Source organism: Euwallacea fornicatus, chromosome 17 (assembly GCF_040115645.1).
Source record: "Euwallacea fornicatus isolate EFF26 chromosome 17, ASM4011564v1, whole genome shotgun sequence".
NCBI lineage: Eukaryota > Metazoa > Arthropoda > Insecta > Coleoptera > Curculionidae > Euwallacea > Euwallacea fornicatus.
Window position 1 is genome coordinate 1,802,215 of NC_089557.1, and position 14,449 is coordinate 1,816,663.

Here is a 14,449-nt window from a genome sequence, read left to right on the forward strand (position 1 = left end):
CGAGACCAGAAAAGTTTCTACTCCGTGACATCAACCAACTATTGCTGTTTTTTTTTTAAGTGAATATGCAGCTTTTGCGGAGATAAATTGCAGAAGTCAATTCTGGGCCGAGAGTCAACTGGACAGCAACTTTTCGACAGGCGTAAAATTGTACGGACGCAACGTCTCTTTCCGCAGATGTTTGGAAATTGATGATTTGCTGACCCGTGTTGCGTCAGAGTTACGTCCGGCCCGTACCTGGCCCTTTCAGTATTCCGACGGAGATCTCCGGTTCTCGAACGAAACGGAGCAGTTCCGTCCTGCGGAGCCGTTTCCAGATCGAAAGGATCTCGGCAACGTTTGGAGGAACGAGAGGTTCTTTCCCAGAGCACCTTCCGGGCGGCAACGAGTACAGAGTGCCAGAATTCGTGACGTGACGTTCGGGTTTGGACTGGGATCATTAACGAATCGGAACCTGCGGGACTTGTTCCGGACTTATGGAGCGCAAGCGCACCCTGCAGATTGAACTCTCCGCGAGGCACTTTCACCCGAACCGTTCCGACGTCGCGGCCGCCAGCGCTCGCCAGGCTCGCTCGTGTCAATATTTCTGCCCCGTCCTGTATAAACTATGCACGTTATAGTATAATCTACTAATACATAAACTATACCCGCCGGGCCGAATGGATGCATTGAAATGCATGTGTTCGGCCATCTAAACCACTGCACCTGTTCGGCGCAGCGAGCATAATTGCTACCAAATTACCCTCCGATCCAGAGAAAATTTTTGATAGTTCCCTTTGACGCTCCCTACTCGGGCACATCAAGAAAAATGAGCATAAACTTTAATTAAGGAAAAAAAAACATATAAATAAAAGTAAAACATCGTCTTAAAGGCGAACTCTCAAAGGAGCCGAACTTCTTTTGATGTCGCGGCCCTTTAGCGGCCCTTTAAAGGCCATTCAATTTAATATCTGTCAAAGATTGAATATTTAGGCTGGAGGGAGAACAGCGCGATTCCGAGGTGTACGGCAACATCTTTTCTTTTGCGACCACGTTTTTCCTTCGTATAAGCAATTTTGACACTGGAGCCGGGGGCAACCCTTTACGAGCCCTCCATCATGGTGCTGTCACACGAGCGGAGCGATTTAATTACGATCCGACATGAAAGACGCATATTCATCATGTGCGCTCCCGATTTGGGTCAACGGCGATAAAAATTCCGAATTAAAAGTTGCGGTTAAAAATAATACAATTTGGAGTTATCTCAGTCACCTCCTTTGTCTCCCACGGGAACGTGTCATAAAGTCCGCGGCGGCCATTAATTACGGTTATTCCGGGTTGTTGGTTTGTTGTTTTTGCCTAGGACCGTGTGAAGATGGCCTCGGTCTGATTGAACGTGCTGCCGGGGGTTAATTTCAAGGCAGGCCTCAAAGCTCCTGCGGTTTTTAAATTTCGACACGGTTCGCAATAGTGAAACTTATTACGTCCGCGGGGCGATCAAAGAGAGAGAAAAAAAAAACAAAAAACAAAAAAAACAAAAAAAAATGGGGTCGTTGAGAGTAATTCGCGCCACTACAGCAGAATTATGGTAGTTCTCAACTTGTTCAAGCGTGAAAAGCGATCACAAGTAATTTCCAGCGCTCAGTAACTGGAAATTTCTGAAGCTAGAACACTGCACTTAATACATTTTAAGAATTACGCGGCCCAAAGTGCTTTCGAACTTTTTATTGCGAGGAAATTCGGGCGAGAAGTCGCTGACATCAGTTAAGTTCGCTCCACCGGTGGTTATCGGTTTTTTCCCAAAAAACGAACGCAAACAATGCATAGCACGCATGTAACGGGCAACATTTTTATGGCCCGGATCTGGGGAAGCATTAAATAACCAAATTTAACGACTTAACGTGTGCAACTATGCCGGAGGAGCAATCTTCCGAGTTGTTTCTGCAATAAGGGCGTTTTATTGCCCAACTTTCGACTAAATAAGCTGGATGTGCGCCTGCAGTCCGTCCTGCAATATGTAGATTGAATGCAGGATTTGATTAAATCAACTTTTATCCACGCTCTCGGGCCGCAGGTTTATTAGGAAGATCAAAGTAGGTAGTTTCCTTAAAATACCCCAATACAGTGCGACACACAACTCGGTATAATATAAACCATGGAGAAATGCCGGATATTGCTTGCAAGAATTCCATTAAAGAGGTGGATACGAGATTTGTGTCGTCGTTTATAAAAATTCCAGATGCGAGACGCGCCAGTTTCGTAGATAAAAAAAAAAGAAGGTTTTTCCAGTGGCGTGGAGTGGAGTCGTTCTTACCTGACTGACGGCGCAACGGGATTTCCGTCCTCAAACCTCACTTTAGATTCGAAGAATTTGGGCAATTCGGCTCCGTCGGCGTACTCCAAAAGGGCGCACATCGGCTCGTCTTGACTGCAGAGGCCCACCACCCTGGCCAGATTTGGATCCCGCAGACCAGCCAGCCAGGAGGTCTCCCTCAGGAACTCGTGCCTAAAAGAAAAATATTATTTGATGAACACAAATGAATACGCCCCTGGAATATGATTCGACGGAGAACGTTCTTGCTTAGATATACATGTTTTTTTAATTGACCTTCTACAGACATTGTTTTTCCCTCTTCTCTTGACCCTATTTAAGGGCTCAATTTCCGGCCTCTCAGGGATTAAATTAGTAACTTATGTCAATACAGCGGAGGCAAAAAATAGATACGTTGATACAACATAAAAATTTATTTGTCCACGTTTTGGTTCTTGCTGCCAGTTGTATAAACAATTTATACGACTTTTCAAAACAAGTATTTCGGACCGTCTGTTTTAGAGCTCAGCCCGTCCCTGTTTTCAAATGCTCTCAATTTGGCCAAAATTGAGACGAGAAAAAATCAGCAATCGAGTGCGGTAAAGACGTCTTCGCACGTGTTGGATAAGTATAATAGTTTCAACGCGAGCGCATGCGTGTTGATTTAATCGTTTTTTGCTATACCTTCCGTTAACCAGACATGTGAGGTAAAAAGTTATACCGCACGATTGTCAGCACCAAATGTTCGCGAAAAGCTTTGACACCAACTTCAGCCACTTTGACTCATATGCGGTAGCGCTTTTTACCGCACACGTGGCGTAAGTGTGACTTTCAGGTCGCGAATTTTCGTTCTGCTTCTCAGCTTGCAGGCGAACACTCTATAACATTTCGTTGCCTTTAAACGCCGATATCTCGGAATCCCGTGGAGGAAACGTATTAAAAAATAGCTGAAAACAATCGTTTGTTCAAAGATCCTTTCTGAGGCCGCAATTGAGGCTTGATATGCGGCCCATGTCATTCAATTAGTCCAAAAAAGCGGCACCTCAAAAATAAAAAAAAAAAATTCCCGGCAAATAAGTCTGACTTCGGCTTTAAACGACACCAACATCTCGCCATCTCCCCGAGTATAATAATCTGAGTCAATAGGGCTTAAGCCATGACCGGAATAACAAACAGCGGACACGGCGAAGTCCCGCAAAAGTGCACCGAACCGTTCTAAGGGTTGAATCAGGGGTTGTAAAATCATCAGTTCAAGGGGGGTGAACGATCCACGAATGAATTTCGGGCCGTCGAATGAGGAGGCTTTTCCAACGAAAGTTATTAGTTCGGCTTACCTTTTAGAGTCTCCGCATCCTCTCCACAAGCTCTTCACTATTACCAGTTGCTTTTTGTGAAACGAGGAGCCTCCGTTGAAATCCGGCAATCCCTCCGCTTCGCATAAGTGGACCTAAAATAAAAACAAAGGGGACTCAAATCTGGGGGGCGTGTTCCCTTAATCTCGCCGATAAACTTTTCCATGTTTATGATTGCATTACAAATACAAATTTATTCGGGCTCGGTCTTCGCGAATTGCATAAGAAATATTGTTGTGCATTTCCGGAATTTTAACTAAGACGGAGCTCTCCAGATCGATTATTTGCCCACTCTCGTTCGCTAAGAAATGTTTCAGTTTGGATGCTAATTTTGCTACGGAAGAAATGTCGTCTTGGTCACATAAAATAGGCAGGAATTTACACGCAAACGAGGTAATTTAAGGTCTGGCATCTCTTCAACTCAAACGCACTCAGGCATGTCCGTTCTCGGACTGCGAATCTACAAGGGTCGCGAGCGCCGAAATTTTGCTTCGAGTGTGCTAAGCCCCGGATCACAAATTAATTAAAAAAACATCCGAAATCAAAAATGAGAAAAGCCTAGGGTGCCCCCTCCTCTCAGGAAAAAAACCAAGTTGATGATGGTTGTCGAAAATCGAAACGTCGGATTTCGAGTGTCGCATCGCCACGTTATGGAAGAGGAAAAGCTACAATGGTGGTACCTCGCCAAATAAGCCAAGGAAAAGATGAAAACTTTTTCTCAAATTTCAGTTTTTTTTTATGTCACCGAGAGTCGCTCTGAGGCTCTGATGGAGTTTGAGAGATGTGGAGGTCCCTCGAAAGTGTCTCAAGTCAAACTCCAAATTGTGCAACTTTGCACCAATGTAACCGACCTCGCACCTCTCGCGATTTTCGAAACCGTCACGTTCGGAAACGAACACCCTGTGTAGGTCTCGGCTGCGAAGCGACCATGATACACAAATATTTATTGGAACGTTTCATTTGTTGCTTACTTTATTCAAGTGCGATCCCTAACTTGTAACTGAAAAAGGCAAAGGCCATCTACAGAAAGGAAAATATCACAAAGAAAATTGAGTTTGTTTTCCTATTTAACGTTCTGTTATTGGACTTTGTGTCGTGACGCTGCCTTGAGGGCCCAATAACTTCGCAAAACTCTGCCATTTGCAGAGTCCCTGTCAATATTGACTTATTCGCGACTTTTATGTATAGATAATATCAATAAGACAATACCATTCCGAAATCCCCTTCTCCCAGCTTCTCCAACAGCCTCAGCCGGTGTCTGGGGAAGTCCAGCAGGTGGGCCACCCCTTCCAGCGGAGGGCCTTCGGGTAGTTTAATTGGGGTGAATCGGCCGGGGGTGAAATGCTGCTCTCTGCGTTCTCCCTGGAAATCGGAAAACAATAAGTTCAAAAATGCCGCCTCACCAATTATCTTAACACGGGAATACTTTTTGCTCCCTTATATTACGGTTTCGGGGGGAAACAAACATCCCGCAAAACGGGGGAGCATATTCTGGTTTTATAAGGCGATTCCTGTTACGGCAACGGGACGCAGATGTTCGGGTAAAGTATGGACCGTGTTTTCCTTAAGGACATTGGTGGTGGGCCTATTATGCGCGTCTGCAGGCCGGAAATTGATTTCTTGACCACAAAATTAACTGGGAATATTATATAATGAGAAAAAGTGTTTACGTACCGGGCGTTTGCGAAAGCGACGCGCAAAAAGCAATGTTTTTTTTTTGTTTGCACTCTTTCATTGAGTTGCAAAGTGATCGTGTTGCGGGGATAACGCACCCGATTCTAACCGAGAATTGACATATTCGGTCGAAGACGGTGGACAGCTTTTGAAATGCCCTCGGTCCGTTCGAGCACGCCTCAGTTTGACAGCTTCTGAGATCCGCGCAACCACTCCTTCCTTCAATGTATGAAACTCGGGCCCTACTACAAGCTTTAAACGTTGGGTTGATCCATTTTTTTCTAACTAAATTCGAAATGCGTTATCACTATTTCCTCTCACAAAAATGATGATACGTGCGTTCGGTGGTGCAAAGCACCTACAATCGGCATTTCTTTGACATTGCGATGCGGAGCTGGAAGTTACCAAGAGATAGCAGGAAACGAAATTGTAGGTAAACAGGAATCGCTTTAACAAATCATCCAAAGCACTTCGTCAAACCGGATACGGTGCGCTCTGAGGGCCTGAATGTGCCCAATATTTTTAAAATCTGAAATGATTCATGCACAGGGCGTTGCGAAATGTGGTTCAGATAATTTTCCAGTAGAATTTACATTCACATATTCGACGAAAATGTGATATGTACACACACACACACACACACACACACTTACAGGGACTTACAGGGACTTACAGGGAGTTCGAAAATGGTTCTCAATTTTTGCCTTACAGCCCCTAAAATTATACCTTGGCGTTGAAAACTAATAACCCGTTGCCCTTGCCAGTTCCAGAAATCACCTCGTGGGTTAAATGCAAATATAAGAACCATCGAGTAGTTCTGAATTGTTATTCGCGTTTGCTGGTTCATCCCGCAATTTTCTTCTCGGTGGGTAAATCGCCCGAGAAGCCGCATTTGGCAAAAATTTTAAATATTTTTTGTCCCGCTTCACTGTTGCATATCGACAACGATTCGTTACGGCTCTGGCGTCACAAAGCAGGCGAATTTAGAATCCTAGTACAATAAAGCGAGTAATCTATGCGCTTAGTATAAAACTGACAATGACTGGCCATTGGCTAACCGACGTAAATTCCCTTTAACACACTTATAGGAACGTCTTCGGAGGTCACTCACAAGTTAAATTATTAGCAAAGAGCATTAAACCGGCCATAAAACGTCGCACGAAACGCGTAGGTACGTGAAACGACTTTATTTGACTCGCCCATTTATGGACTCGCTCGCAAGCTCACTCGGCCATAAACTGATTCGTGTCATAAAACTTTACGATACGTACTTACTACATAAATAACCATTAGACGGCAATTATTACGGTGAATATTATAGGCTCCATATACTGTCTTGGCCTATACGCTTCATAATAGGTGCTAATAAAAACACACCAGAATGAGCCCCTAGGGGGTTTCTCAATAAAGCCACTACTTGTGGGGCTCAGGTGCAGCCACCGTCTGCATCGCGCCTTAATGGAGGCTCCTATACGAGGTTCAAACGTTTCTTTGGTTTGTTGCTACTTGATATTGCAAAAGTTTTATGTCGTCGCAAACTCATATTAAATCTTGCTTGTCCCTGTATAATAGGAGTAATAAAAGGTTAGTTCGGATTCCTCCCTTACAATGTCAAACATGTGAAACCGAATTTCCAACACACGTGTCTCGGTTTTACGACTTTGTTTCGAGTTGTAAAAGTGTAGTACGTTTGCAAACGGTGCAAGGAGGATTGGATTTTTGTCTGGGGAAGTGAAATATTTAGTTAATATTTTTTCCTCTGCCAGCTTTAGCAGCCACCGTTACCGACTGTGTGGGATTACTGCAAGGAACGTTTTCAAACGGTTCGTTATTTACCTAGGGAGGTAATCGGCCAGCGTCGCCTTCATCCTACCTAACGCTCCATTTATAATCGCCACGGGAACGACTATCAAATCAAACGTCACATCGATGTTATACATCGACGTCATTATTTACCTGTTACACAGCTGCTTTTAGAACAAAAAGTGCCCACTTTACAGTCACCCAACGCACCCGGGAATGGTGTATCTGAGAGCTGGCACTGGAAAATAATCGCTGGTACATTCCTAGAATAACGCGATTTCGATCAAGCAGATTCGGGTTCTCGCCATAGAATCGATCGAGAATAAACCCTGCAATGGCAAATGTCTCAAGGATACTCATCAAACGCGAATGCATCACAGCGTAAGAAGGTCCGTAGCAGCGAGAAAGGCCAAATGCAGTGGATACCTCTAATCCACCTCGTTTTGATGCATGTCGCCTTTACATACCTCGCGCAGTAATGTATTGGTGGGCCAATTGCGCGAAGTGCTGCAGAAAATTTTTGCGCATATTATGCGTCTAAATAATGCATAACGGGCTGAAGTCACGCAGTAGCAAGCGACGCTTTCAACATTGCTTAAAAGCGTACGAGACGAGCGTAAAATATGCATAAAATGTGACACTTGAGTTTAGGAATACGTACGTATATGCATCTTGAATTTCGACTCGTTTTAAGGCCCCATTTTGATACTTTGTTCCATTCTACGAGTACCTAATGACACCATGAGAGTGCTGCGGTGATCTGTCGAAGTGGTCATAAAGTTCCTAGTTTGGTCAGATGCATTTCGCGGCCCCGGCGATGCTCCTTGTGTTAGCGTCAGCTCAAGTGTTCGGTTTATTGAGCGGAAAAAGTAGTAAATTCACAAAATGGCTGTAGGTCTGCCATTTTAGGAAAACAAATATGTATAGGGTTGTTCGTATCGTTTTTTAAAGCTCGGTAAAAGACCCTTTTCTACGAGCTTTATGATAAAGTGAGCGAGAGAGCTTACGGCAGCACTTTACCACACGTGTGCAGCGGGAAATTTTACCGTAGGCAAAACAAAGTGGATACGTCAGTGAGAAGTATCCTTGTGGGAAGTCTTCAGCCGCGCCCACTGACGTGCATGCGGTAAAAGCTTTTACCGCACATGTGCGTGTACCACACGGTAATATTTAACTGAGGTTACGGAAGACGCGAAAACCATCAAACGTACGGTCGTAGGACCACTGTCCTAACGCGTGCAACAGTGTCGGTTCCCACGACCCTTTTCCGCTACTACGACTCGGGACCGAGTCCCGGACGGTTAAACTCTAGTTATTTTTTTGCATCTGGTCTGGTGGCATCGGTGGGAAAAACATAAAAAAAAAAAACTTTACTCGCAATAACCCACTCGGCCGATTGCCGTCCTCGTCTGCGGCTCGTGCGTTAAGAGTTAGTTCCTTTGCTTGTTATATAAATGACTGTTGCGGCACGGGCCTGCCCATCGAACTCTGCCTCGTGTCGTTCGGCCAGGGAGAGCGGCGGTAAAGTATCACTTCGCGCGCTTCTTACCCTGACGAGTATTTCTTACGATTGACGAAAGAAGTCATCTTTTAATGACAGTGTCGAATTTCGCCTTTAATGCCTAAGGTGAAATGTAACACTTTTATTGCAGGTTAGTTTGGGTTAGTCAGGTATTAAAAAGTTTTTCAATCTCTGCAAATTTGATAGATGAAATAATAAAAGCAGCAGTAAAAGAATTTTATGGTCTACGAGGTAAAATTTTACTTCCAATTTTTTGGCATTGTGGAACAAATATTGTTTCACGAGGCGGGAGAGAACCCTTCATTAATCACATAAAAATCGCCATTCAAAAAGTTAATGTGTCAAAGCGATCGAGGCCGAGAGTTCCGCAATGAAATTTAGATCATGGTAAAATTGTCTTTGATGGGCGAGTTCGGAACGGAAAAAAATTGGGCAATTTCAGGAAATTTGGAAATGTTTAGGGGACATCCAGGTAGTTTTTGCCATATTGGCGTGGAGGTTGCATCGGGGTGAAGTTGCACGTTCTCCTAGAGTTGCCAGGAGGATTGCGTCATGTGACCTGACCTGACACTGGGGTAATTGCCGGGGCGAATTTATCGCGGAATATTTTCAGGAGGCAGGAAATCCCGCGAGGGAGCTCCCGATAGAGTCCAAAAAGATGTGTGACTTCCTAGGGCCACCTCACGGAAGGTCTTCCTCGCTGCATTGATTAGGGGGCCATTTTCCGTTTTCATTATAGATTGACTGCAAAATAAACACCTTCGCTGCGTCCCATACTTTCTTTGCGTGCACTTGACAGCCTAATAAACAAGAGGAACAAGAAATTTTTGATACAATTCCACGGTATAACGTCCCGACATATTTCACGATAAGTGCGCCCTAAAAGCCCTTACCTAAAATTACTTTTCCAAATGGGTAAGAGAGAAAAACGACCAAACAAATAATCGGAATTTATAGCTTATGTTATAATTCCGGAAGGAACGACCAACATACAGAATAAAAGTCCTCTCCCCTGCCTCACGAGATAATAGAAATTTTATTACGTTCTTATGTCATTTATCTTTCATCAAAAATAAGAGGTTATTTTCGCATGTTGGACGTGAATGCGAGAACAAGATTAATGCTTGAAAATAATACTTAACGCCGGAAAATACTGTTTTAGCGCGATTGAGCAGTAATTGGGGACAACTTCACGTTCCCGGGAGTCACAATGGACAAGCCCCTGAACATGCCTCCCCGGGGTTTTTAATCTTTTTTGAAACAATATCATGGAGAGCTCTTATATTCAATGCCGAAGCGACGCTCCCAAAACTCGCTAATATTTCTACGAAGACATGTTTCAACTTGTTGCTCGGCTGTCTTCTCTCCTTTGTCTTCCTGTTCTGCGGTCTCGTGGGATTTTATATCAAGAACGAAAAGAATAAGGGAAATTTTAAATGACGGGCAGGGATGACTGTGACGGTGAAATTCCCATAAAACCCGGGGATTCTCTAGACTAGAAGAAACTATTTTCTTTTTACAGGTATTAGTTTATGTAAGAATGTCATGGCGCCGGTGATGGCGTTTTTCTACAACCTTTCTTCCAGGATAAATGACGAACAGAACAGGGAGTTAATGTGACGTTGGGAGTTAATGTGACGTTGATAAATGGCAAACAGACGTCGCATTGACGTCAATATTTCGCCAAAAGGAAATTTACTGCTTCGAAACAATAGATATAGGACCGCTAGCAATATAGCACTATAATGCCATCTTAAAATATGAATCTCTAAAGAGTGAAGCGTTTCTTCGTGTAAATATTCCGCGCATAACCGTAACCCCGGAATGTCACGTAGGGCGTGAATTATGCATAAGAAGATTCATCGCTCCATTTAAGAAAGTGCACATTTTTGTAACTTTTGCTCATTTGTAATGCATGAAACCCGGGCCACAATAAACCCGCCTATTTATCGCTCCCTGTATGCGGAAAAAATACGGGCCTGTCCCTTATACATTTTTATTGTTCTCCGCAAAATATTACGTACCATGGAACGCTTTTAGTGTCGATGAATTGTGTCATAACTTCCCTATAAAAATCTTTAGTAGTTCTCAACATGTTATGTAACACACCGCTTACGGCCCGGTCGGGGTAAATATATATTATGGCGATTAAAAATTTACAATTCTTCGTGTCGGAGGTCGACATTAAAATCCGGCCAGGGTGAACAGATAACTTACTTTTATAATATCAGTAGCGGCGTAGTAATTTTCAGGCGATATCACTCCGTTGGGAGAGCCGTTGGAGGGTTGATAGTTCTGCTGAACATCGTAGGTGGGCGGTCTCGACGTGGGCGGCGGCGGTGGGGTCAAATTGTAGAACGAGGGAGACTTGAATTTTAGATCGTCCTGGAAACTGTTGACGCTCGTGAAATCTGAAAACGACGAAGAAATAAAATAGCATTATGGCAACTCAGAATTGGCCAAATTTATGCATCACGAAGCATCGCGAAACTGAGAAAAATCCAGACTTTACCATCGGAACGCTTTTTTAATCTGAGAGGTTCGGCCAGTAACGTCGTCTGGACTGGCCAGCGCATCGTTGTGCCCCGACAAGCGATTTCCAGCTTCAGCACCCTTTCGGAACAAGAAATTGCCAGTTTTACCGAGCGTCTTCTTCTCAACAAAATTTGCCTAACAAAAAACAGCTGGCACATGCCTTCGGCGCCTTTGATATTTTTTTCCAGACACTTGGAAACTTAAATTCGGGATTTTTAGCGTTTACGCAGAAGGCGCAAGAAATAACAAAATTATAAAACAGAAGTCTGAGAGCAGATGCGGTTTGCGGCCGTTTCCCTGCTGAAGTGATGGATAGTGAATCGAATTAAGCCTAAAACGCAGCACAGGCCCAGAAGTTGTAAGTCTCCCTTTGTGACTCCTTTGAGAAGCTGCTCGATTCTTTATGCGACTTAAGGAAATTACGTGAATTCGGGACTCGCAGAGTCCAGTCAACTAAGCTCTTTTTCGGGCAAAAAGACACGCCGTACACGCGCCGAGGTCCCATCAGCAGTTGTGAGCTCCTCGAGATGACTAATTTCGGAAAAATTTGCCGATTTTGGCTTTGTCCGATTCGAAATTTGTCAATCGCTGATGTGCAAAGTGGCAGTGAGCTCACAGCAGAAAAAACGCACAAAAACCACCTTCGTAAATGTGAAACGTATAAATTACCCAAAATCCCAACTTAACGCCTCGAAAGCTGCAACGCAAAAATGAAATTTTCAAAATCTGTATCTCGACAACGAAGCTCCTCTGGCACGCCGGGCAAACCACATTCGACGCCGATGACGCGATTGCCTGCGCCATTGCAACTCCGGATCACCCTGTAGACGTTTCGTCGTTAAATACCAAAATTCGAATTCGCAAATTGGGACTGTTGTAATTCGCACCGAGGCGAGGGGCGGACAAGGGAGTGTACCTGTCCGCGAAAAAACACCGTTTACTGCCTCCATAGAACTTTTAACGAGGAATCAATTTCGCCCTGCTGCAAGACATTATTTAATTTTCGTTTGACAACTATTTATAAACTCCCTTCCTTCATCGCCTTAATACTGCCTATACAACTTTTCCTCCACTGACAAATACAATTTTCTCTATTGCGAAATGAAAAGATGGATACAGGATATTAAGGGGTATTTAGGGCGTTCACAATATTCCTCATGCGACACGCCATGTATTCCTTTCAAAAGCCCTGACGGACAACATGACATCTACCGCGTATGGGGATTTAAACGGCCTGTTTTGCAAGAAAACGTTTCTCTTATTCCCTGCCTTGGGAACGGTTTATTATTTATGTCTGACAGGTGAAAGGTATCAAGGAACACAATACCCGTCTCGTTTTTTTACCGTTTAATTTGAAACGAAACACAAAGAGAAACGGCGATTTCTGATTCAATGGGCCGGAGAACGAATCGGTTATGTTTATCGAAATGAGCAAATCATAAGAACTACGGCCGGAATGAGACGGACAGTAAACGGATTGAGCCGGCCCAAAGCCATACCGAAAACCAATTAATTCCAACATTTAAATGCAAATTCGAGCAGATTACAGTTCTCAACCCTTCCGGAAATATGAAATGTACTTTATGCAGCCCTTAAACGTGAATTAGACTAAAAGGCAACCTGCGGGTATGTGTAGGTATTTACCTACTCTAATAAATTAATTCTAGTTTATGAATTCAGATTAATTACTCTCGGAAATTAAGGCGCTGGGGCGTCATTAAGTGGAAATCCATTCTGGGTCGGTGGGTTTATTACTAAAATGAAGCATTCCACCAGATATGTCGTATCGTTTTTTTTGCCTCGGGAAGTTGTTATAATTCGAACCTACGCGGATCAGAACGACTGGAAGTTCTTTTCGGTTTCCCGTTCATTTTCGCTCAACAAGTTTCTCACACAATCCGGGGATTCCTCTGGAAGCCACTGCGACGTACCTGGACATCGATTTTCGAGGGTCTCACTAGATAACTCATAATTCGGGGCTTAATCCGACAGCACCTCCACACACAGATCCTCAAGAAACTCACTACTTAATTCGTGGTTCGGCGTCCGCCCCGCGCTCCCGCACGCCGACCTTGGAGAGTCTCACTAGATAATTCGGGCATTCCTCTAGACGTTACGCGGACCGTCACGTGGAAACCCGGCCGAAATCGTGTCAGTTGTAGATTGGGATCGAGCTACCTAAACCTTAGTGACGTTTTGGCATGGGTGCATTTCCATCAACGATTATTTACTTAATATTTAACACCATGCCCGAAGTCAAATCAACCGTCGATTAATGGATACGGGACCATTCGAAACTGAAGCATCGGGGCAACCAATTAATTTGCGGTGCCTGTGTAAAAGCGGCAAGCTTTAATCCGGCCGTGAAGTTGGAACAGAGATTAAAATTATATTTTCTATTATGTTAGCGGGTAGAAAAAGTAGAATGCGATTCCAGCATATTGAAACTGCAGTTCATCAACAGAATTCGAAGACAACGGGAAGTGGGGCAAACCAACCGCAAACTTTGTGGACACGCTGTTGCGAAATGGAAAATGGGATTTTATTTATTGTTCTGACACATTTTTGATGTTTCATCTCATATTTGGCGCAGTGGCGCAGCTCGATTCTGGGAGCCGACAGTATTTTCGAAAAGTGCTCGACTGTCCGTCCGTCAGTCGGTTTTCACCACTTTCCACGTGCGCCCCCTACGCCCCTGTTTTCGGAGAATTGAGTCTCTCATCCTCAACGTTCGTGGACGAATCTCCGAGCCCCGCGACGAGCTCAGTGGCGTGCGGCGATTGCGAGGTGCACGCGAACGAAAACCTCCGAGGTCGTTCCCGATTTACGGCAAAAAAAAAAACCACTTAAGAGCTTCTAAGGCATATTGTGCTCAAACGTCCTGTTCGTCGCAGCACGCGTTCGCTGCATTGTGCCCGGGACACCCCGTAAGTCCGCACTCGGCTTACCCCAAACTTGTATTATTAATTCCCCATTAAAACTTCTCCACCTTCGGTGTAGTTTTTAAATCACTCGATTTCCATAAATTTCTCAGAGCCGCGCACCTGACAATATTCCAAAAAGGAATAATTGACGAACTATTCGCAAATGGCATTTAAAAACCCCTTCTGAACGTAAATGGGGGGATTTATCCGAAGACAAAGAGTTGAAATGTACTGTTTCCTCTTTAAAAGCGCCTGCAGCCCGAGTTTCTTTCTTTGCGAATATTCATAAGCTAAATGTACCTCTGGGAGACCGAGCAGGGTCGCACTGGCTGAAATACACACCCATCAA

At 44.2% G+C, this 14,449-nt stretch overlaps 1 protein-coding gene across 5 annotated transcripts in view; it reads right to left on the bottom strand.

Moving 5' to 3' along the window:
• LOC136344689 (discoidin domain-containing receptor 2-like) overlaps positions 1–14,449 on the bottom strand; it is a 131,658-nt gene that overhangs the window by 6,215 nt on the left and 110,994 nt on the right. For all 5 annotated transcript variants that reach the window (XM_066292376.1, XM_066292377.1, XM_066292372.1 and 2 more), the window contains 4 exons: positions 10,859–11,052; positions 4,852–5,004; positions 3,625–3,737; positions 2,294–2,485 (listed from right to left, as the gene is read on the bottom strand). In XM_066292376.1, coding sequence (XP_066148473.1) covers positions 2,294–2,485; positions 3,625–3,737; positions 4,852–5,004; positions 10,859–11,052 — 652 coding nt within the window. The remainder of the gene's footprint in view (positions 1–2,293; positions 2,486–3,624; positions 3,738–4,851; positions 5,005–10,858; positions 11,053–14,449) is intronic.